The sequence below is a fragment of the Oncorhynchus gorbuscha genome, linkage group LG03, assembly GCF_021184085.1.
Source record: "Oncorhynchus gorbuscha isolate QuinsamMale2020 ecotype Even-year linkage group LG03, OgorEven_v1.0, whole genome shotgun sequence".
Taxonomy (NCBI): Eukaryota; Metazoa; Chordata; class Actinopteri; order Salmoniformes; family Salmonidae; genus Oncorhynchus; species Oncorhynchus gorbuscha.
This window is the reverse complement of record NC_060175.1, coordinates 27,076,047-27,101,045: the sequence shown is the minus strand read 5'-3', so window position 1 is coordinate 27,101,045 and position 24,999 is coordinate 27,076,047. Positions and strand designations below refer to the sequence as shown.

Genomic DNA, 24,999 nt, shown 5'->3' with positions numbered 1-24,999 from the left:
CAAAATTCTGGAGTGTTTATACTGGTGAGTTTTTTATTTTATTTGTGCTGTTTGGGGGCACAATTATTTTCTGGAAGCAAGCCGAAGTTCTGTGCTGAAGTCTTACGCCCCTTCATCGGTGATTGGTCAACAGTAAGGATTCTTCACTCTTTGTTGTCATTCAAAACAATGCAACTCGTTTTCATGCACATTGAATAATACTGCACCTGACATGTAATTAGTTCATGTAAAATTGTGTCTAATCTCTTTGGCAAAAACGTAAAAATGAATGAAAGATTTCTTGACTTATAGGTTAATTCTGACTTTTGAAGAAGTGTATACTGGCTACGTCTCAAAATGTACAATGAGTACTTTTGCCGCTTTTATTTCTCTTTTTCAAGCAGTCTTAAGGAAGTACGTGAGCGCACTCGTTCGGGTAGCCAAGTCTGGCTAGGCGCCAGCCGAACTGGAGTATGCTGACAACTTAAGTGGAAAGTAGAATAATAACCATTCACTTCTATGGATGATTGTTACTTCCATCAATATGGCGGGTGCTAACTTCAGAATAGCACCCTGTCAGCCATAAAGCATATCCTCCATTACTAGTAGGGTTTCCCATAGAAACAAGTTTCCATCTCTCCAGCCCAACATCCTGAGGCTGATTGCATTGCTGCCTGGATGACCAAGAGGTAGAGCCCATTGAGTAGTTCAGTTGTCAGTGTCTATGGATTAGAGACTGGAGTCCTAGTAAGGCCATCTGCCTGTCTCTGGTCAGTGGGGCTGAATGACTGTCAGTACCTCCCAACAATGAGCACGGAACTCTGCCAGGTGGTCGGCCCTGGTAGGCCCGTTGTTCAAGATGGCCATTGGGATTTTCTGGTCAGCTGCTGCCAGTAGGAATCTGTACCCGGAATACACCTAGAAAAAAAACAAGGATTTGTGCCAAGTAGAGCTGACGAGACTAGGCACTGCATATATACTCTGCGTGCTGCATAGGTCGCCTGTCTGTGCGAGCATAGAGACCCACCCCATCTGAGCGGTAGTCTGGGATGCCATACTCTGTGGAGAGCCCAGCTCCAGTGATGACGAAGATGCACAAAAAAAGAAGGCACAGCTCCAGTGATGCACGAAAAAAGAAGGCCTCTAGCCGCTCCAGGGCGTGGGCAATGATGGTGCTGCTGGCGGGCACGAAGCTCTGGATAAGCGCGGGAACAGATGTTGCCCGCCTCCCAGGGGCCGCACCACTCAGTGTCCGGGGTCTCCTCATCAACTGCATCTGCATTGAGTACATAGTAAGATTTATGGTTTTTGAGTGTTGTTGTTTTCAGATACACCTTTCAAAAAAAGGAACCTGTTGGGATCAAAGTGTTTCAGTGGGAATGTCTAAAGAGCAAATGCCACTCAGACCAGATGAGATTGTCAATTAAGGAACACATGACGGGCGTAATGATACCTCATCACAAGTTTGTTACATCTCTCATTCTAAATACAATATTATTAGGGTCACCAAGCGATAATTATAAAGCCAAGGAATTTAGGAGTTATCTGACTCAGTAATTGTTCATTTTGTCTATTACAGTATTCGACTGTAAACATACAAAACGCTTTAGTCAAGACTGATGTTTTGTTTACGAAATCTGGCTTATTGAACTCGTCATCAGCTGGAAACCCCTTCAATTTGTTGATTTTTTTGACAAGGTTAATTGGAGGGAAACCGATAACAACCGCAACAGGCATAAAGTACACATTGAAAGGAGCTAATACAATTCAGTGTCATGTAACATACCTTATAATGAAACGAGGTACAGCATAGCTTTCATTTCAGTAACATGGAGTGAATCCTTACCACCGCTACACTTGGCTATCAGCGAAGCCTTGAATGGCAGCGAAACAGTTAATTCGGCCACATTTATGCCTTAAAAAAGATATGGCTGACTTGCTTAATTTCTACTGACAATTGAGATGTACAAACTATGGCATAAGGGGACAACGAGCAGATAAGAGGCAATCTGTCATTTCGATTAAGACAATGAGCGAGCTAGGACAGACATAATCAATAACCTATTTGTTTTGCACTTTGGAAATGTACAGCGATAGTTTTCAGCACATGGGCCGTTCTTACAGTGTACTCCCTGTACACCAAGTCAGAACCGTAGGATAAATAAAGGGGGCATATAAGCAGACAATGAAATCTCTTACAATATTAGGCTATTGGTTACATGTTGCACCACCAAGTCAGGACAGTAGGCTAAGTTATGAGGGGGAAAGGGACCAAATTATTAGGGTGAGGCATATGAGCTGCTAACAGCTTACTACACAACATACACTTAGTATTATTTTCTTAGCTACATTATACATATCTCCCGTTAATGTTGATCCATGGAGGCAAAAAGGACAATGTCGGAGTTTAATTCAATAAGAGAAAAGCTGCGAAATGGAGAGTTTAAAATAAAGAGAATGGAGGGCCAGAAAAATAATGTTTGGGAAAGATTCGGTGAAGTGGTAAAAGAAGATGATAGCAGTGCCAGTGTGATATAGGAATTTCTAAATTCCTTATTGTTTTACAGCCAAAACCAAATTCGCACTCGTTTCTAATTCATTCATGAGGTGTAAGTTCATTAATTATGTATGAAGTAGATCGAGACCAGTCTTAAAAGTCAGGTAAGAGCGTTTCATTCCAGAGAGTACTAAATGCTTACACACATTTCCACAGGTTATAAACTGAAAATGACGTCAGCGTTTTCCAAACGTTCCATTTCACAAGCAGAGGGCCCTCGCGTCATCAGCACGAAGTCAAGGCCAGTCAGCATAAATCAACATTCTCGACAATCTGGAGATGGCCCGTTCCCACCACCTGGAGATTTGTACAACTGAATGAACTAAGGAACAGACCTTCATTGTTACTAAACTCCTGACTACATTATATACAATTGGGAAAGGGAGCAAGAGAGAATTCACATGTACAGTACATTATAACATTTGGACTAGTCAGTTCTGATTGGAATGTATACATAAGTCATTTCAACCATAATTTCCTCTATCACAGTGTTGTGCCGAAATGCTTCCCCCCTGACAGAATCCCCCCCCCCCTAGTGAAGGGTCGTTCGCGAACGAGTCGGCTCAAAAATTGAGATGAAAAATCTAAATATTTAAATTAATAGAATTAACTAATTCAAAGAACAAAAAAAAGAAAGAAAATAATATAGGCCTAAATGCTCAAGCACACACACATTCGTTTTGACTGCTCAGACGAACAGCCTCACCTGTTGTTCCTGTCAGACATGCAGTGTCAACCAATGAACCAAAGATTCGTGAGGGAGGGCCGCGCCAACACTCAGCAGCTGAGGAAGGACGGCTGTGAAAACAACAGCTGGAAAATGAGTCGGAAGCACAGTAGCATTTGGATGCATTTGAATGATGTAGACAATGTTAGAGTACAGTGTAGAATTTGCCAAAACAAAATCTCATATAAAGCCGGTTCTATGCACAACCTACACCGGCATATGCGAACTGTGTACCCAACTGTGAAGCTAACTGTAGCGGAGCTACGGGAAACTTGTGGGCCTGCTAGTGATAGTGGTGGAGTCAGCACCTCTACACATAGAGATGTATCCACTCAGTCAAGTATGCCTACTCCACGACCCACAGCAATGCAATGTTCTATGGACCAGTTCATGCCAAACAAGGCCAAATTGATATTGCATTGGCTAAAATGATTGCCACCGATTTCCAGCCATTTTCGATTGTGGAGGACAGAGGTTTTAAAAATTATAGTAATAGTCTAAATACAATGTACACAATTCCAAGCAGGAAAACCCTTTCAAAATCACGTATTCCACAACTGTACGAGAGCACACAGGCTTCAGTGCGGGAAAGAGTCCAAAAAGCTACTGCAGTTTGCCTTACTACTGTCGGTTACATGTCACTTCATTGAAGATTTTTTGTCTAGCTGTCTTCTGGACTGCTTTGAGTTCAGCGACAGACACACCTCAAAGAAATTGACAGAGGAACTGTTGAGAGTGGCCAGAGAATGGCAAGTAGATGAAAAAGTGGTCTGTTGTGTTGGCGACAATGATTATCTGGATTTTTGTTTTAGATTCCGTCTCTCACAGTTGAAGTGTACCTATGATAAAACATTACAGACCTCTACATGCTTTGTAAGTAGGAAAACCTGCAAAATCAGCAGTGTATAAGAGCGTCTGCTAAATGACTTAAATGTAAATGTAAATGTATCAAATACTTGTTCTCCCCACTGTACATCAATAAGTGTAATTTTTTTTACGGCATACTGTGAAAAACTCTTGGCTGCTGGCTCTGTCACTTTCAGACATGCACAGAGCAGACTGCAAGGGAAAAGTAGCTTTTGACTTGAACCACAGGGGTTCTCTGTAAAGAGAGAGTAATCTAAAAGGCAGAGAACTCAAACAATACAGTGTTGAAAAGTTTAGAGAGGAAGTTGATCAAATTGATTGGTCACCTGTGCATAGTGTATGGGTAGACAGTGCCTTGGAAGCCTTTAAATGTAGATTCCTTGATGTGGTGAATGTGATGGCTACCATTAGATGGGTCAGGGTAAAGCAGAGATCAAGCCCTTGGTTTAATCATGCAACACAGTCTCACAATCAATTCATGCATATATGTACAAAATGCATTTCAGCAAATTTCGTGCGTTTTTGTGCGTTTTTCTGGCTTAATTCGTGCGAAAAGACACATTTAACCAGTAGGCTACACACAAGCCTTTTAGACAAGGGGAAAACTGAGGATGGATCAACATTGTAGTTACTCTGTAATACTAACCTAATTGATAGTGAAAAGGAAGTTTGAACAGAATAAAAAATATTCCAAAACATGCATCCTGTTTGCATCAAGGCACTAAAGTAATACTACAAAAAATGTGAAAAAACAATTCACTATTTGTCCTGAATACAAAGTGTTATGTTTAAGTCTATGCTAGGTAAAGCTCCGCCTTACCTCAGCTCACTGGTCACAATAACAACACTCACCCGTAGCACGTGCTCCTGCAGGTATATCTCACTGGTCATCCCCAAAGCCAACTCCTCCTTTGGCCACCTCTTTCCTTCCAGTTCTCTGCTGCCAATGACTGGAACGAATTGCAAAAATCGCTGAAGCTGGAGATTTATATTTGCCTCACTAACTTTAAACATTAGCTATCTAAGCAGCTAACCAATCGCTGCAGCTGTACATAGCCCATCTGTAAAAAGCCCACCCAATCTTCCTACCTCATCCCATACTGATTTTATTTATTTTTCTGCTCTTTTGCACACCAGTATTTCTACTTGCACATCTGCTCATCTATCACTCCAGTGTTAATTTGCTAAATTGTTATTACTTCGCTACTATGTCCTATTTATTGCCTTACCACCTCACGCCATTTGCACACACTGTGTATACACTTTCTTTTGTTTCTATTGTGTTATTGACTGTACACTTTTTCATTTCACGTGCAACTCTGTTGTTGTTTGTGTCGCACTGCTTTGCTTTATCTTGGCCAGGTTGCAGTTGTAAATGAGAACTTGTTCTCAACTAGCTTACCTGGTTAAATAAAGGTGAAAGAAAATGTTAAAAATCAATGGAAGATGTTGCCCAATCCAGGTGTGGAAAGCTCTTAGAGACGTACCCAGAAAGACTCACAGCTGTAATCGCTGCAAAAATCCCACTTTGTAACGCAACAAAATGTGGAAAAAGTCAAGGGGTGTGAATACTTTCTGAAGGAAGTATTTTATTAAATCATGTAAAAACACACTAACATATGATGTAATTTACAGTATACAGTAAAATAAAGGCCATTACAACATAGTCAAGTCAAACAAATCTTACACAGCTGTCTTGCCATGCCATTCTTTCTGTTTTAGTCAAACCGATTTTCTCCAAGATTAGGATAATAAATTCAAAAGCTACAATTGAAGAATTTCCATAAATCTTAAATCTATTTAGAATAATTCTGTTCTTATGGTTTTATACTATAAAAACAACCAGTAGAGAATGACATGTCAAAAATATGGACAGGTATAGTCTCATCAGAAGTCCTTGTGCTCCTTTATATAGGTCTATGGTTCTCCTGACCCATGGCACTGGGACGGCCCTGGTCCTGCCACCTAGTGTGGAGTGATGAGCAGTAGCTCTGGAGGCCTACTGAGAATGGCCTGTTCCAGACCCTGTCCTGTGGCTGTGCTGCTTTGGAGGAGAACACTCTCTATCCTGTGGATCCTGGCAGCGTGGAGGATCATCACAGGCTTCTGCTCTGCCAGCTCAGCTGACAGTCTGCCAATACGCTCCTCCAGCTATAAATGACAACACAAAGAGCATGAAATTAAACTGGAATGACTACAAAATAACAGGAAAAATTGTTGCATGATATAGCATGGTTATTATGTGCTTGACCTGTTGTAACTTTTGAATGTTCTTGTTTTCATAGCTGAAGATTTATGGGTCAAATGAAATGATACCTCCAGAGGAATGTGTGCTAAATCAAAGCCATCCATTTAGTTATTCATCAAAAAGTGGATAGGAAACATGTTAATAAAATATTGCTTCTTGTTTTCTTCAAGGACTGGTGAACAGCCAGTAAAATGACAATTATTTTTGTTAATAAATCCTTATTTGCTCTGCCATTGTGGCCTGGTCATCACTAGTTACCACAGCCACAAAGTAATGAATCCAGCCTATTTCTAAAATGTATCTTCTTAAAATGTGATTTTAAACCTAACTTTAATACCACTGCTAACCATATGACTTAAGAGCAAAAAGCTTTTTTTTTTAAATTAATTTTTACAATATAGCCCATTTTGATATTGTGGCTGTGGTAACTAGTGGAAACCTTGTGGCCCTTGCATATACTGTACCAATGACCTCAGCGTCTTCCCTTCAAGTCTTACCTGCTCCAACTCTTTGCGGATAGTGTTACTCTCCTCAGTTTCTCCCTCACTTCCACTCGTCTGCAGCCAGCTTCTCAACACTTCTTCAAGTCTTCGCCACGCCCTACACACATAAATCCATCAGAATGTATAAATGAGATCTATCAGAAATGTTAATCACAGAGCTGGGAGTCCTTACTGAAGTAGCTTGCGGTCCTGTTGGAAGCGCTGCATGTCCAGACGAATGTTGAGCAGCTCTCTGGTCCAGGCTAAAGTGGGATCCACATTCTCCTCCTCAGTTAACACATCTTCTCCATCAGACTCTGGCTGTTGATGGAGGGTGGAGAACTCATTGGGGGGCAGTAGTGAGGAGTCACTTTCCCATGAGCCACTAGGCTGCCTCACCTAAAAACAGATATTCTATAAAGAAATCTCATTGAAAACACACAGTAAAATGACTTTACATGTGTTTTTGGAATACAGTAACTTACCTTAGTTTGAGTGTGCGTGGCCATGAATGAGGAAGGGGGCAGGAGTAAGTCCTGGCCTAGTGATCCATGATGTGGGGCCATTGGGAGACTGAGATGGGGAGCTGGGTGTGCGCGTATGGGAGAGATGGGGAGGGAGGCTGTAGTGGGGTAAAGGTTCGCTGTCCCTGGGACCTTGGTTTGATGTGGAAGAGGACTGGGTTTTTTATGTAGAGGAGCTGTAGGTGGGAGCAGCTCTTTGACCGGGGAGTCAAGCAGATCTCTAGGCCGCCGTGGCTGCAGTCTAGAAGCACGCACCGCCACCCTGCACACAGTTATAGAGCTGCTGTAAGACTGAGCATAAGAATTAGAGACATAGTTTCCCAGGCACACATTAAGCCTTGTTCTGGACAAAAGAAGTGATTCGTATGGAGATTCTCCATTGAGCATTCTTTTTAGTCCAGGACTCTTAATTGGTATCTGGAAAACCCTCCCATAATGTTCAGGGCCTGATGTTTGCATAGTAACTGTGCCCACTTACAGGTGGTTGAGGATGCCGTCTCCTGCTCTCTGCTCCACTATGCCACTCTGGGTCTGTGTACGGCTGTGGGTGCGGCACTCTGGGTCAGGGCTGGGTAAACAGAAGGTCACACTCTTGGGGGGCACTGCTATCGCTCTAGGCGGTCTCGCCCTGTGTGGTCCACTCAGGGCCCGCTGTTTCCACTTCATGGCACAACGCAGCACCACCCTCTGGAGACGCCGCAAGCTCTGTAGATCACAGACAAGACGGGCTTGATCCAGTGCCACACACAGACATTCAGGCAGGCAGGCAGAAATACTATCAGATAATCAAACACAGCAAGTGCTCACACACACCTGCTCCTGGCTGTGCAGTGCTATGTTGGTGCTGAAGCTGCCCATGTGAGCGGCGTGTGTGAGGACGTGGGCCACTCCTTCCCTCAGCAGCTGATCTCTATAGAACTGGGCAGCCTGGGCCAGCCTTTCCTGCTTTCTGTCCTGCTCTGTGACCCACAGTCTCCAGGCCTCCAGCACCTAGATCAGAACACACCAAGGGATCAGACGTCTCATTCAGTATGTCTGATGATTCTTCACTCTTCTATATGTTTCCACTATTCATTATTATTCATTATGTCTATAGAGTCTACTGTATGTTTTCACTTCAATTTCCTTTATTCTAGCTGTGGCCTGGATATCATCAATGAGGACTTTACACGCGTCAGCCTGGTCACAGATCTGATTGTGCGGTCTTGCTAACTCCAATGGTCATTGGCAAGACAGCACAAAAAGATCGGACCCAGGCTATACATCAACAGGGTCAACAGTAGTCATGCAGGAGACAGAATTCCTCCACTACAGACAAACAGAGAGAGAGAGGGATAATATATCCTGTTTTTTAAGTTGGGCTGAAGGCCAGCTGCCAGTGAAGGATTTGTGTCCAGGTATTACCTTGGCCTGCAGACTGAGGGACCAATGCCAGAGGGCCAGTTCTGTCTGCTCAGCCTCTGTCCTTCTGTGCTGCAGCTGTGCAGGCCAGGACCAGAGGAGAACAGCACACTTAGATAACAGCCAGGAGTTCACCAAGACAATCAGAGGCTTACAGACCTACCATTGAATGTTTATATAATATAATAATCTGGCCTTTCTTTAAGACAGTAAACATCAGAAAATACTTTTTTTCAATTCCATCAATGTATTTAAAAGTGACTTTAACAAAAGTTCATGCAAATCTTGTCAAGGAAGCCTTTAATATTTGAAATAAGCATGTTAAAACAGGAATTCATGTTAAAACAGCAATAAGTTCACCACAATTTTCCAGTGTGCAAAGAAGAGCTGGCATGTTTTCTGTCTCAGCAGCAAGTAGCCTCTCCCTTTCATCACCTAGAGAAGGACCACATAAACAACACAATACTAACACAAACTGGATCAAAATGTATCAAATAGCACACTGCAGACCCAAACACAGGACCAAATGCAGTATCCATCTACCTTGTAGCTCTGCTGATGCTGCTGGTACATAGTCCATGATCTGAATGTTCTGCAGAGAAGAAAGTGGTGGTGGAGCCTTATGGCTTTCTCCATGCCTATACTGTCCTCCACAACCTCTCTGCTTCGCTCCCTCCATCTCCTGAAAGTCACCTCCTGCCTCACTGAGACATAAAAAATTATGGCAATAGACTTCACATGTCAACGGACACAATGTGCCGGGAGAGTGATCTAACAGAAAATAGCATTAAATAAGGAACAATTTGTCTCCATCTGCTTCACTAAGAATTGGAGCCATAGCAAAGTATTTCTCTACCTTTATCCATGTGAGTCTGAGCCTTGCTCACTGCCTCTCTCTGCTGGTGACGGTTTGACACTGCACAAGATGTGGCTTTCCTCCATCCCAACAGCATCTGTAGGAAAATAAATTAGGCACATTTGTGGGTGAGCAGTAGTTATAGCCACGGAATCAGTCTTGGTAACATATGAAGCTGTAGATAGATCTTACAGCAGCTCCAATACCTTAACCTGAACGCAGTGCTGGTAGTGGTTCTCTGCTCTCTTCTCTCTGCTGCTGGCTGCTGCCAACAGGGCTACATTCTCCTTCCACACACGCAGAATCCTCCTGGGAACACATAATACAAGTGTCAGTTAGAAATATTGCAAAATCAAAATGACAAGTAAGAAATTGTGGATAAAGAGGTATAGATAGAGACTGACTCAATTTAGGTTGATACCTGAGGAAGTGTTTCTGATGTTGACTGTAGCGCTCCTCTACATGCTCATAGACCTGTTGTCTTCGGAGGTGATGCTCCTACGGATGATAGGCAAAGAGATTACAGCACGTACCACAGGACACACACAAACTAACAAAGCAGAGCCCATTCCGTGTGCACCAAGCAGGTCAGAAGATGCATGATGACCAAATTAAATGTTGCTGTGCCAGTTTACAAAGCACACCAATATAAGTGTAGACTTGTGTCATTTATTACAGTTAATGTGAGGTCTGTTGTACCTTCCAGGCCTGTAAAGTGTGTTTGAGAAGTCTGTGTTCATAGTAACTGTCCATCTGATCCAGCCTGCTGTTCTTCTCTGTTCTGTGCTGGACATACTGACACATCAGACAGAGACAATGTGGGATAATTACTCTGGACAAACCAAACATTACAGCATGGCTAATGGTAGATTATGTATGGCAAAATACTGTACCTCACTCCAGCCACTCAGGGCGCGTCTCACACAACGCACATCACTATGTCGACCTGCCTGCTCCTCTCGTTTTCGCCTTATGAGATGCAAACGAAAAAACACAAATATACAAACCAAACACACATATACATGAAGGATTAAGGCAAAATCTCAAAGGGTATTCAATTGTCAATCAAATCCAGTTAAGAATAATCTCCTGTTAAGAATCTGTAATAGTTAGGACTGAAAACATCCTATATCATGTATGTCGGAGTACCTTTAATTGTGTATATCAAACGATATTTCTGTCATGTAATTCTGTGTATAAAAGTACCATGCATGTAAAATATATGAATAATGTACATGTAAAAAAAAATGCTGTAAAAAAAAAGACCTTTGTCCTCCGGAGAGGGGGGTGGGGGATGGGCCCAGAAAAAAATAAGAAAAAATAAGAATAACCTCACACCTGTCTACTTCTTTCTGAACAGGTTGGTCCCAAACAGTCAGCATCAGGTCATTAAAGTAAAATACAATAAAAGTTGTAAGATATCATCGTGATCCTCACTGATATTTCAGTGAACCGCCAGTGGTATAGTACCTGTCCCGGATCACAGTGACATTGTCCCTCCACTGGCTGAGTGTGTTGTGGACTAGAGTACGGCGGTACAGTGTGTCAGAAGCTCTCTGCTTCTCCCTCTCCTGCTGTTGTTGCCTCGCCCTCCGCTGCCAGTGGTCCCAGGCTCTCATCAAACACGACCTCTCCTCATGCAGCAAGGCCTAAAGGGCAAGACAGGTGGGCCCTCTTCGGTTATTTGTCTGTACCATGACTGTGTGTTGTATGTATATCTTTGAGTGGTATTTTTGTGTGCGTGTATTGTGACTGTGTATTTTACCACCCTCTCAGCCAGTCTCTGCTCCTTCCTCTCCTCTGAACGTCCCCACCAGGTATAGAAGGCCCAAGTGTACTGATGCTGCCTACAGAGGGTTAGAGGGGGTCACACACTAACACAAACGTCATCCTCACAAGGATAACTGTATGTTGTTCATAATTATAAACTGGGTGGTTCGAGCCCTGAACGCTGATTGGCTGACAGACCGTATACCATGGGTATGACAAAACATTTATTTTTACTGCTCTAATTACATTGGTAACCAGTTTATAATAGCTATAAGGCACCTTGGGGGTGTGGTACTCCAGGCACTCCGCTTTGCATCGTGCATTAGGACAGCCCTTACCCGTGGTATATTGGCCATATACCACACCCCCTCGGGCCTTATTGCTTAAATGTAGCAGGGACCTTAGTCACATTAGGGAAATTCAGACCTGAGTTACACTTAATTCTCTCTACAAGTATTCTGACCTTAGAAAGCGCTGTCCATTTATATTTGTTAGGCTTTGAAACAACATCCCCCACAAACATGTTTTACAAAAAATAAACTTCTTTCTTCAATTTGATCATCACAGTGAGGTGAGTTTTAAAAGTACTATAGGCCTACTGTTCTGATGTGTTTGATATGATTTCCAAAGGCATTGATGTCAGAGTGGTTAGAGGGACAATAGAGCCATGAGTACCAGTCCATTAGGACCTGATGGAGGGACAATAGAGCCCTGAGTACCAGTCCATTAGGACCTGATAGAGGGACAATAGAGCCCTGAGTATCAGGCCATTAGGACCTGTTGGAGCGATAATAGAACCCTGAGTAGCAGGCCATTAGAACCTGATGGAGGGACAATAGAGCCCTGAGTACCAGGCCATTAGGACCTGATGGAGGGACAATAGAGCCCTGAGTACCAGGCCATTAGGACCTGATGGAGGGACAATAGAGCCCTGAGTACCAGGCCATTAGGACCTGATGACGGGACAATAGAGCCCTGAGTACCAGGCAATTAGGACCTTGTGGTAGTTAGCAAGTTGGGTACTACCAAAGCATGTCCAGAGTGCATTAAAGGAGATTACCGTGACACAGTGGTCACATGGAATTTTACTGCGGCCATGACTCATGACTGCCTGTGTGGTGGTAATATGGTCACCGCAACAGCCCTAGGTCGAGCGAACCTGTTGGTTCCAAGTGGAGAAACATCTAGGCCTACATTCCTTTGTCAGATAGAAATAACAGAATTCTCCATGCACTGTAATTTATGAATTAATTAAAGCTATTGATACGTAGGTGCCCATAGAATATGTATGCCTATTTTCACAATTCTATATGTATTGTGATTTGATACTGCGATTTTATTGCGAGTTGACGCTCCAAACATATTGCTCTGTATGTTTCTGCAGAGGCACAAGAGAGAACATAAAATGAGTTATCATCAGTCATGGGAATAAAGGTGCTGAAAACATGTTGGCTCAATATTTAAAAAGAAGATGGAGAACAAGCTATAGGATGGAAAACACCAGAGTTTTAGAGCTGGTACAGCTGATTAGTGCTAGCTACAGCAACCACCAACAAAATATATGAATATATATCAAGATATATAACTGTTTAAATGTTTTCCCCCATCACTATTGATAAGAGCTAGATAAATGAGTAATATGTTTGGGAAGGGGATTGTACATACAAATAGCAATTGTTTGAGGATTTTCCCTTCTGATAGCTGGAGACTAATGTGAAACCAATCATGGAAGCAAACTGAGAAGTATAATAACATGACAGGAATTTCTGCCCCTTTCCCACAGTGAAGTATAAAATTCTGTGACTTTATGCACAATTTCAATAGTATGGCCTAAGCATTGCACAATGACAGTCGCACTCTCTAATGTTTTAATTATATGCCCCAACTTTCTATTTCCTACTGTTCTATCATGTTAAATATTAGCCACTATCAGTATCGACCGTCAGTTGGCCACACATATTCAACTGCCGATTTACTGTTAGTTCCCTTCAGTTGGTACAGTTCGTATCATTACATTTCATGACATTGTTTCATTTACCTTATTTGCTTCCTCTGTAAACACTGCCACGTCCGTGTGGTTGTTGCTGACGAACACTAATAATAGTTGATCATATTTAAAGTTTAAAAAATGTTGGCTAATTAAATCATTATGGAGCACAGACCAAGCCATAACAGTTTGAACCTGACGCATGGTGCAATGCTTGGCCGTGTCATCACACAGTTCCATGGTCAGCGCGGGCAACAGGCCAGTGTATACTACTACTGTACACTGTTCTCCCTATTATAATTCTATGTACATTCATCTTCCAACATTACCATGGGTTGAAGAACTGAATGTGGCATTTTTTTCTTTCGTGCCTGAAGGCTCTCGAAACCCTATTTCTCCATTAAGTAGCCTAGGGCCCATAAAAAAAAAAACCTCCTTAATCATACATATTGTGTTCTAAAACTAAGATAAATATGCACATGTTCTTATAACTATCTTTCATTGATCTCCAATCTGAACACATCCTAATGTTGTGCCAATCAAATTCAAATGAAAGTTACCAGTATAAAAAGGGATTGCTTTAGAGAAATGAACAGAAAAAAACAATTGAAGAAACACTCCCTAATCAAATTGGTATGCCACCCAGTGTGAGTTTTCTAGGGTTGATTTAAATGTATTCAATGTGTGCAAGAGAGCAACACCCACAAACCTTGTTACACATGTGCTTAAGTATGAATACCAAAATGCGTAAAAAGGCATACATTTCCTAAGTCTAAATCGTCCACAAAGCATCTTATAGTAGTAGTGCTGATCTAGGATCAGACAAGTGACACATTATCCTAGATCACCACTAGGTCAGAAACAGGATGGAACTTACTTATTATGGAGTTGTGCAATCTCTGTCCTCTCCCTATGCTGTCTCCTCTGGCAGGTAAACTCAACCCATGAGTCAAGACACTGTGGAAAGATGTGGTCAGCAAACCAGGCCTCAGCACGACGCTCCAGCCCCTAAAACCACACACAGTCCACACAATGCCAATGAGTGGAATGTAAGAGTGTGTGTGTGTGCACATGTGTACGGGTGAGTGTACCTGCATGTGTCTGTGTTCAACAAGCTGCTCTCTCCAGTGGCACAAGCAATTGCTCTGCAGTGAAGTGCTGTCAAAAGATGGCATTAATGAGATCAGAAAAACATGTATCATAGAAATAGCATTACTAATATGAGAAAGTGTATCATCAATTCATAAATGTGTGTATATGCATGTCTGTGTGTATATGTGTATGTGTGTTTGTGTGTGTACCTGTGGTGGGTCAGTGCCATCTGCATCTGCATCTGAAGTCCCTGATCTTCAGCTTCCTCAAGACGTTGCTGCCAGAGTCTCCAATATCTGCATGTTACCTACAGAAAACACACGCAGAAATGTTGTTTGAAAATCATGAATTGGGTGTCATACTTACTCTGTACTGTTAGAACAATTGTAATGATACTAATGCTGGGTGGCTTCATGGATATTAGCTAAAGTATAATAATAGTTACAGTATGATGATAATGCTGGACAGCGATGTTCTTGTTGAGACGATAAGTTTTGCTCCGAGTGACATTGAGGTTCAGACTTCTCAATCCAGTGTCCTGTAGTAGACAGAACAAGTTGAAGTGAGAGAATTAAGGAATACTCTATGGTAGTGGTTCCCAACTCCAGTTCTCAAGTACCCCCAACAGTACATATTTTTATTGTAGCCCTGGATATGCACATCTGATTCAACTTGTCAACTAATCATCAAGCCCTCAATGAGTTGAATGAGGTGTGTTTGTTCAGGGCTACAATGAAACTGTGTACTGTTGGGAGTACTGGAGGACCAGGGTTGGGAAACACTGCTTTATGGTACAGTAACCAGTCTCTATGGATGTCCATAAACATTCATCAGATCAGTGCTCCTCCATCTTACCAGTAGATGGCGGTGTCGGTGTTGACTTGCAGCCTGGTCTCTTTCAGACTCCTGCATGCACATCCTCCTGTCTGCACAGGAGCTCAGGAAATGGTCAAATAAATTCAGAGAAGTATGATGTTGCAGTAGATGAGAAAAGTCGAGAATTGCCTTATGCTGTTCTTGTAGTAGTGTGTGACTCCACACCAGGCCCTGGTGTGTGTAGTAGGATACAGTGTCTCCAGTGCTCCAGTGCCCTGCGCTGTGTGCTGCGTTGTGCCAGTCTATAAGAAGCCTGCCCTCTGTCCACCTCTCTCTGTCTGCTCTGTAGTCCACTTTTCCACACAAACCAATACCTCCTGACCAACTGGAGTTGCCAGGCTCGCACCGCAACATCTGAAACACAGGAGGTAAACAATTATATAAGAAGGATAATGACAACAGAAGTAGTGTTTTTCACTGGAAGTTCTAGAGGATTTGAGAGTTTGGTGTTTGTTTTTGAGACCATCTAAAATTATCAAAATTTGTCAATATACAGTATGTTTCTGAAAAAATGTGAGTTTAATCCTAGACCAAAATGTCCAATGATTGTGACAGAAGACCAACAGTACATATGATAAATAGATTAACAGAAGATGGGACCTTGTGGTTTCCTCTTAGTTTGGCGGAGGTGAACATAGCTGATCCAGCCACAGAGAGCCTTTCTTTGCATCCCATGTATGTAGTGCAGTGAAGCCTTGGACTCCCTCTCTCTCCAACTACAGGCGAGCATGTACACTTCTCTCCACTGAAGCCATGCCTAAGACACAACAAACATACATGTTCAAGTCCTTAAGTCTGTTGATGCACTCATGCGTCAATCTAAGTAATTTAATTGACAAAATCCCCATCAAAATCTGTCAGTTTAAACTAGAGATGTACGTTTTTTTGCATGGGCTGCATCTCAATCCTCAAGGCCTCTGTCGGCCTTCCGCATCTGTGTTGGAAGGTGGCCGAGCTACAGCGGTGTTTGTCAGACCATGAGAGATCCTGAAAATCGGTCTTCTCATGAAAATAGTTTGGCCAAGAAACTAATTGGACCACTCTATGGTATGCAGAGACTAACGATGGCGTTCTCCATTTTGCTCTACGACCTCCACGTGACTTGTCTGAAGGTAACCCATACAAATGAATGGAAGTATGGAGATTTGAGTTTTGTGCCAACAAAAATAAAGGGTTAAATATGTGTCAAAAAAAAAATATTGCCTTAGCTTTCTTATATCGCCTAGATATAGGATGGACACTTCAAAACCTTGTTTCTTATTATTTAATTTTTGACTGTCTTTGCCATTTATGAATGTGTTATTCAATGGGTTTCTATGGGCTATAGTTCTAAAGGCCAAATTTGATATTTTATCAAATAATTTAACATGTTCTTTTGATACCTAAAGGGGTCCTAAAATTCCAAATTAAATAGCTAAATGATCTATGGTATGACCATCTTAAAACAACCCCCCCCACCCCTGGCTTAGATGTTAGTCCAATAAAATGTAACATTTTAATTCACCAACACCTAGGGAATGGTACGGATATGTGTGGGATGTACAAGATGTGCTCTACTCACTCTGCCCTGTAGCGTCAGAGCCCAGTGCTGCAGTGCTTGGTCCTCCATAACACAGGCATCATATCTCCTCTGCAGCCCAGTCTGCCACACAGTCCACATCCAACTGTATTGGGGGAAATACACATCAGCATTAACACAGGTTGCCCCCTCCCCTTTCACTTACATTTAATCAAATGGTCAATCATATATAAATCAGTCACGCAATGACGGTGTATGCCGGAAGTTTGCTAACCTCCGAGTGACTTAGTCAGTGTATTGTTCCTGATTCAAAGTCATCCAAAATAAATAAACAAAACAGCATTTATCAGTCATAATGCCTCACCGTAGAGCTGTGAGTTTCCGGAACTGAAGAGCAGATTCTTGCATCCTGTGTTTCATCCTCCTCATCTCGATGTACACTTCCCAGCTGTCCCAGGCCACACGCTGACACCACCTCTCAGCTGGCATACAGGAGAAACTCTAATTACTGCTGTGACTCCTAACATGCCCTGCCAGCCACTACTGCTGGGGTCCATCATTTTCCAGAGGGAGACATTCACCTAGATTAATACTGAAACCACAAAAGCCAGTCCATACCAAAACATGTTGCTTTTTGGAATATCCTCCTCTCCTCCTTCTGTAAAGACACAAACCTCTGCCAGCCATGGAACACCTGGTTATACAGATAATATCTACAACACAGGAAAGACAGCATCATCAGTTTCCACATTGGCCAAACTATTGTTGGCTGCCATACAGCACCTTTGGAAAGTAGTCATACCCCTTGACTAGGGAGGTTGCAGTCCCACACAGGCAGTCATGACCTCAGTAAAATTCCATGTGACTATTGAGTCAAGGTAAGCTCCTTTTATGTACTCTGGACTTGCTTTGGTACTACCCAACTTGCTAACGACCATCAGGTCCTATTAGCCTGGTACTCAGGGCTCTATTGTCCCTCTTAACATTGATGCAAATTAAATCAAAAATCACATCAAACTTCTCATCAAAACGGTAGACCTATCATACATTTAAAACTCACCTCACTATGATGATCAATTTGAAGAAAGAAATTCAACTACAGGTTGAAACAATGTAAAACATGGTTGTTTTGGATGTTGTTTCAAAGCCTAACAAAAAGAAATGGACAGCGCTTTCTAAGGTAATGATTAATTCAAAACACCCATAGGCATATCAGAGCTTTTGCATATGCATAGGCTTATGTGCCTGACAAAAAATGGAATAAAAATTATGATTGTTCCATTATACAATACATAGCCTACCACATATTACACATGGCAGAAAAACAAAACAAAACTGATTTAAGATGTCTTTGGTACATAATTGGTCTAGCCTTTGAGTGTGGACTATATTATTATGCATACTGGATGGACTGGTTACCTTATGCTACGCTCCAACATTTCAATGACCCAACAGAGTCTGGGAGAGAACGTATAGCCCTAGGCGATGCTGTTGGGTCATTGATTGTGCAGGGCGACTTACAGTTAGCCTATAATTAGTGAAATTGTATTTTGAATAGCCTAGTAACAGGGATTTTATTATATTTTCATAATTCATTGGGTGACACATTACCTTTAGCTATACAGAATATAGAATCCACTCTCCTTTATTATTTTCTCGAGCGTACAGACAGGATGTCAACAGTTTAGTGAAATATGTTTTGTTGCAAAAACATGTTACTAATGATGTTCCCAAACAGATTTAATTTGGTTTCCCAAATTAAGCACTGAGTAGCTGCAGGAACAAGGTTGAAGAGCCCATGGCAAACAGAGTTTGGGCGGAGTATCACCTGTCAGGCAGCGAGAGCATGCTCCTCAAACAGTGGTTGATACATGGAGTGAAAGAAGTGTTCTTATATTTCTCAGCTGCTCATATTAAGCACATGCTCCCGCTATTAAACCGAAGTAGTCTACAAAACGGACAGGTGGGAAAGCGCGCGGCTTCCATTCGCTATTCGAGTGCAATTAAATTATATGTATTTTTCCCCCCTGCCCCTTTGATAATGGGCAATTCTAAATCAGAACAAATTTCATGACTGCCACAGCCCTACCCTTTTCCACATTGTGTCGTGTTAGAGCCTGAATTCAAATGGATTAAAAAAACTCACCCATACACACACAATTCCCCATAATGACCAAGTGAAAACATGTTTATAGAAATGTTTGCTAATTTATTGAAAATTAAATACAGAAATGTCTCATTTACATAAGTATTCACAACCCTTTTCTATGACATGCCAAATTGAGCTCAGTGCATCCAATTTCCTTTGATCATCCTTGAGATATACGGGTGAAGGAGTCAACCTGTGGCAAATTCAATTGTTTGGACATGATTTTGAAAGAAACACACATGTACTATATAAGGTACCACAGTTGTCAGAACAGAAACTAAGTCCAAGGAACTGTCCATAGATCTCCGAGAAAGAATTGTGATGAGGCATATCTGGTGACGGGTATAAAACATTTTGAGTGTTGAAAGTTTACAATCGCACAGTGGTTTCCATCGTTAGGGAATTTTAAAAATATGGAACTACCTAGACTCTGCCTAGAGCTGGCTGTAAAACCAAACTGAGCAACCGGGCAAGAAGGACCTTGGACAGTGAGGTGACTAAGAACCCAATGACATAACTACAGAGTTCCTTGGCTGAGATGGGAGAACCTGCTAGAAGGACACCAGCCTCTACAGCACTTCACCAATCTGGGATTTATGGGAGCGTGGCCAGACGGGAGCCACTCCTGAGGAAAAGGGAAGGGCTTGCACGCCTGTAGTTTGCAAAAAGGCACGTGAAAGACTCAGATCATAAGGCAAAATATTCTGTGGTCTGATGAGACAAAAATGGAACTATTTGGCCTGAATGCAAAGTGCTATGTCTGGAGAAAACCAGGCACAGCCCATCACCCGTCTAACATCATTCCTACTGTTAAGCATGGTGGTGGCAGCATCATACTATTGGGATACTTTTCAGTGGCAGGGACTGTGAGACTAAAGATAGAGGAAACAATGAATTCCAAATACAGGCACATCGTTGATGAGAAACTGCTGAAGAGTACAAATGACCTTAGACTGGGGTAAAGATTTACATTTCAACAGGACAATGACCCCAAGCATGCAGCCAAAGCAATGCTGGAATGGCTTCACAACCAGAATGTTAAAGTCCTTGAGTGGCCCAGAATTGAATTGCATTGAAAATCTGTGGAAAGACATGACGATTGCTGTTCACCGCCGCACTCCATCTACCTTAACAGAACATGAGAATCTGCAAGGAAGACTGGGATAAAATCCCCAAATCCAGATGTGCAAAGCTGATACATACCCAAGACGACTCAAAGCTGTAATCACTGCCAAAGGTGATTCTACACAGTATTGACTCGTGGTGTGAATATTTATGTAAATGAGTTCAGTATTTAATTTTCAAAAAAAATTCTAAAAGCATATTTTTAAGGTTGTCATTATGAGGTATTGTGTGTAGATGTGTGAGAATTGTTTTTTTTATCCATTTTGAATTCTGTCTAGCACAACAAAATGTGGAATAACTCAAGGGGTATGAATACCTTCCGAACACACGGTACATCCCAGCAGGCAAAGCTGGTTGCAATGACGTCATTAAGTCCGTAAGTACTGATGGGCATGTATCGTCAGCCCACAACTGAGCAGCAGCGGTTAGAGACAGACACTGACCTGTAATGGCACTCTGCCCTCACTGTGAGGCTCCACTCCCTCCTGGCTGTCCACCACTCATCCTTCCAGCCCCCCTGAGCCCGCTGTAGCACCACTCTGCGATGGTGAGACCTAGATATTGGAGAAGGTAATAATCTTCCAGTTAGAGAACTCAGGCTACACACAGTGGATATATTCACAGCATCAGTGCTTGACTTGGGCAGGAGGTCACCAGAGCGGAGTACCAACACCTTAAATGTTCTACTGCTTAAGATCCTCTTCCTCTTATAGAATATTAGCTTAAAATTATTTTGCCGCTCCTGCACCTAATTGTAAACAGTACATCCACCCAAAATGAGTACCAACAACTATTTCAGTCCAAGTCAAGTACTGCATAGCATCAAGAGCTTTACCAAAGTTATTTTCCCACTATCTGACATTGTAATCCATTAAATTCAAGCAGTGATGTAATCTGGCTATTCCTCCACAGGACTGAGAAAGTGCACCTGGCTTTGTAAGGATGAACACGTCCAAAGGTCTTCTGCATCCATAGTTTGAGAAACTTCCGTGCAAGGTGCCTAGAAGACAAGAGTTTAATCTCAGGGATGGACAACTCGAGTCATGGAAGGGCGTTGTGTGTGCAGGCTTTTATTCCAGCCCAGCACTAAACATACCTTAAATATACTTTACAAAAATATAAACTTACGGTGCAAAAATGTAAACGATTTTAGTGAGTTACAGTTCATAAAAGAAAATCAGTAAATTTAAATGAATTCATTAGGCCCTAATTTATGGATCTCACATTTACGGGCAGGGGCGCAACCATTGATGGGCCTGGGCGGGCATAGGCCCACCCACTTGGGCAGGTGACTGGTCTCAGACAATCCTGCAGGTGAAGACACCGGATATGGAGGTCCTGAGCTGGTGTGGTTACACATGGTCTGCGATTGTGAGGCCGGTTGTTCATGCAGTCAACATGCCAATTGCATGCTCCCTCAAAACATCTGTGGCATTGTGTTGTGTAACAAAACTGCACATTTTAGAGTGGCGTTTTATTGTCTCCAACACAAGGTGTCTAATGATCATGCCATTTTAACAGCTTCCTGTGAGGTGGATGGATTATCTTGGCAAAGGAAAAATATTCACTAACAGGGATGTAAACAAACTTGTGCACAACATTTTTGAGAAATAAGCTTTTTGTGTGTATGAAAAATTTCTGGAAACTTATTTCAGCTCATGAAACATGGGGCCAACCCTTTACATTTTGCGTTTATATTTTTGTTCAGTAAAGTATAATCAGGTGTGTTAGTGCTGGGATTAAACAAAAGTCAACACAGACTAACGTTACAGCCTTCAAGTTCAAGTCATGGTAGATTGAATCTGGCCAGTTGGTTTATTTGAGGGGCTACTTCTCACCTTATTCTCAACTCCTTGAGTCTTCCACCTCGGTTCCAGGTGTATCCTACTTTATAACAAGATATAACATTGCGTGAAGTAATTTTTGCACCAGTTATATTTGACTTTTGGGTTCCTCTACCTCTAGAAGTCATTGCCACAACAGCTGTTGAGTTAATCACCTGAGAAAGCTAGCTACTACCACTGACCGCCAATCAGAAGATTGAAAACTTCTTCAACTTCGTTAGCTGAACACACTGGCATTGCCGAACAAAAATCCCCCGAGCTTTCTCTTCATTATGAATAACGTACCATGAATGACTTTTCTTCATTCCCTAACCAGTTTCAAGTCGACAACGCAAATTGAACCGTTACAACCGCCATAGAAAACGCAAACAGTGTTTTGTTCAGTGAGGTATATGGTTTTGTTTGTTAAATCCAACTGTCGCGCATACATTTTACCGCCGTGAATAGGAAGAAAATACCTAAGTACTTCCGGGTAACGGATCTGTTGAAATCGTGCAGAATAGCAGTCGCGTCATCTATACGTAGTAAATTAATAATTAGGTCGAAAATTATTTAACTTTTGCAAAATTATAGTTATCATACAAAGAATAATGACAAGTATTTCTATAAGACATTATGTTGTTTTTTAATGGTAAACTCTGTTTATTGTGTGCGTAGTCCTATCATTTATTGCACCGTACACAATTTTCTGTATGTTGTATCGCGGTAAAAGGCAGGCCCACAACAAATCAACAAATCAATACAGGAAGTACATGTGGGAACACTAGTATATATAAATAATATACAATGGACAATTGGGATAGTGGGTAAAATATCACATTACACAATGACCTTAAGGGACATACATACACTCATTATTCTAACAGCTTTATTGTAAGGTAAGAAAATGTGTTTTTTTGTTTGTAAATTTACATTTGTGACTATGAAATTTGCCCAAAATTTACTCAGGAGCACTTGAAGCTTCCAAATCCAAATATTTATGCCCAGAGGAGCGTCACTGCGCATGTTGCACCCCTTAGAATTTAGCTTCTCACCTAATCACCTGCTAATAGTAGAAATGTGGCATTCCATTATAAGGCAAGCCAAGAGTACAAGTATGGTATGGAATGGTGTTTTATTTTACACTGGAAATGAACAGAGTAGGCGAAAAATAGTTAATTTATTCCTTTGTAATTAAGATATAGTCCTGAATTAGTCAGTCAGCAGACAGTTAAAGTTACAATACAAAAGTTCAGACTGGACTCTAGTTTTATGGACACAATCAATATTTTTTCCTGCACAGTGCTATATTGTACCATATAGTCTCCATGGATATAGGATCCAGGGTTACCATGCAAACTTTTTGTATTTGTGTTTTTATAATTTTTTTGCAAATGTATTAAAAATTAAAAAAACAGATATACCTTATTTATATAAGTGTTCAGACCCTTTGCTACGAGACTCGAAATTGACCTCAGGTGCATCTTGTTTCCATTGATCGTCCTTGAGATGTTTCTACAACTTGATTAAAGTCCACCTGTGGTAAATTAAATTAATTGGACATGATTTTGAACCACACACACCTGTCTATATAAGGTCCTACAGTTGACAGTGCATGTCAGAGCAAAAACCATGTCATGAGGTCCAAGGAATTGTCCTTAGAGCGCCGAGACAGGATTGTGTCGAGGCACATATCTGGGAAAGGGTACCAAAAATTGTCTGCAGCATTGAAAGTCCCCAAGAACACAGTGGTCTCCATCATTCTTATATTGAAGAAGTTTGAAACCAAGGCCCTTCTTGAGGGAGAAGGGCCTTGGTCAGGGAGGAGACCAAGAACCCGATGGTGAATCGTGCACATCATGCTTTGGGAATGTTTTCTCAGGGACTGAGAGACTAGTTAGGGTTGAGGGAAAGATGAATGGATCAAAGTACAGAGAGATCCTTGAAGAAGACCAGCTCCAGAGCACTCAGGACCTCAGACTGGGGTGAAGGTTCACCTTCCAACAGGACAATGATCCTACGCACATAGCCAAGACAACACAAGAGTGGCTTCGGGACAAGTCTCTGAATGTCCCGCAGTGGCCCAGCCAGAGCCCGGACTTGAACCCGATCAAACATCTCTGGAGAGACTTGAAAAAATGTACAGCGACGCTCCCCATCCAACCTGACAGAGTTTGAGAGGATCTGCAGAGAAGAATGGGAGAAACTCCCCAAATACAGGGGTGCCAAGCTTGTAGTGTCATACCCAAAAATAGTAGAGGCTGTAATCACTGTCAAATGTGCTTCAACAAAGTACTGAATAAAGGGTCGACATACTTATGTAAATGTGATATTTCAGTTGTACATTTTTTATGCATTTGCAAAAATGTTTTTTTTTTTTACGTTTTTGCTTTGTCATTATGGGTTATTGTGTGTAGATTGATGGAGGGGAAACAATTTAATCCATTTAGAGTAAGGCTGTAACTAACAAAATGTGGAAAAAGTGAAGAGCTCTGAATGCACTGTATAACCAATATGAAAAACACTATTGAATTAAGCTGATTGGCCAATTTAAGTGCCGCAAAATGAGAAGCGACACTCATTGGGGTGAATACCTAGGATAGGATAAAGTAATCCTTCTCAACCCCCCCCTTAAAAGATTTAGATGCACTATTGTAAAGTGGCTGCTCCACTGGATGTCATAAGGTGAACGCACCAATTTGTAAATCGCTCTGGATAAGAGCGTCTGCTAAATGACTTAAATGTAAATGTTAAATGTAAACTGTGGATTTGGAAACTCGAAATGCTCCTGAGTGGAATGGATACCCCGCCCCCCTTTACTGCGACACGACGTTCAGGCAATTATGTCTGTCCAATTGAAAGAACATACTGCATTCAAGCTAATTTACCCTTTTTTGATTTTGTTAAAATTCTAAGTCTGCTAACATTTCCTAATAACATTTGACCATTTCTATTATTATTTACCATATTCATTGCGAGACTTTTGTTTTGAAGGGAACTCGCCGAGGTCAGGGCCT

At 41.7% G+C, this 24,999-nt stretch overlaps 1 protein-coding gene across 6 annotated transcripts; it reads right to left on the bottom strand.

Moving 5' to 3' along the window:
* Window positions 1-5,699: 5,699 nt before the first annotated feature.
* On the bottom strand, window positions 5,700-22,462 carry sfi1 (SFI1 centrin binding protein). Of its 6 annotated transcripts, XM_046341437.1 has the most exons (30): window positions 22,159-22,462; window positions 21,998-22,043; window positions 21,088-21,159; window positions 20,603-20,713; window positions 17,504-17,598; window positions 17,250-17,367; window positions 16,928-17,030; window positions 15,967-16,123; window positions 15,559-15,720; window positions 15,346-15,416; window positions 14,936-15,028; window positions 14,700-14,797; window positions 14,490-14,556; window positions 14,276-14,406; window positions 11,407-11,488; window positions 11,112-11,290; window positions 10,535-10,610; window positions 10,341-10,436; window positions 10,063-10,139; window positions 9,848-9,950; window positions 9,642-9,738; window positions 9,329-9,489; window positions 9,146-9,220; window positions 8,789-8,863; window positions 8,198-8,374; window positions 7,863-8,089; window positions 7,346-7,646; window positions 7,054-7,259; window positions 6,876-6,978; window positions 5,700-6,281 (listed from the first exon to the last, which is right to left on the bottom strand). In XM_046341437.1, exons 3-30 carry the CDS (start codon window positions 21,126-21,128, stop codon window positions 6,096-6,098), a joined length of 3,468 nt encoding a protein of 1,155 aa, XP_046197393.1. In that variant the 5' UTR covers window positions 21,129-21,159; window positions 21,998-22,043; window positions 22,159-22,462; the 3' UTR covers window positions 5,700-6,095. The 6 variants fall into 6 exon arrangements, with proteins under 6 accessions (XP_046197393.1, XP_046197370.1, XP_046197389.1 ...); XM_046341414.1 differs by having other exon boundaries at window positions 21,998-22,462; XM_046341433.1 differs by having other exon boundaries at window positions 7,054-7,181; window positions 21,998-22,462.
* Between the last annotated feature and the right edge of the window lie 2,537 nt (window positions 22,463-24,999).

What these genes read in the sequence shown, in the direction of transcription:
- sfi1 (XM_046341414.1), bottom strand. Translation starts at nt 22,131, where the DNA reads ATGACTTCTAGAGGTAGAGGAACCCAAAAGTCAAATATAACTGGTGCA. An exon ending in TTGCACACTGGAAAATTGTG is followed by an intron (nt 8,864 to 9,145) that starts GTGAACTTATTG and finishes TGGCCTGCACAG; the next exon opens with CTGCAGCACAGAAGGACAGA. An exon ending in TCCGCAAAGAGTTGGAGCAG is followed by an intron (nt 6,282 to 6,875) that starts GTAAGACTTGAA and finishes TGTCATTTATAG; the next exon opens with CTGGAGGAGCGTATTGGCAG.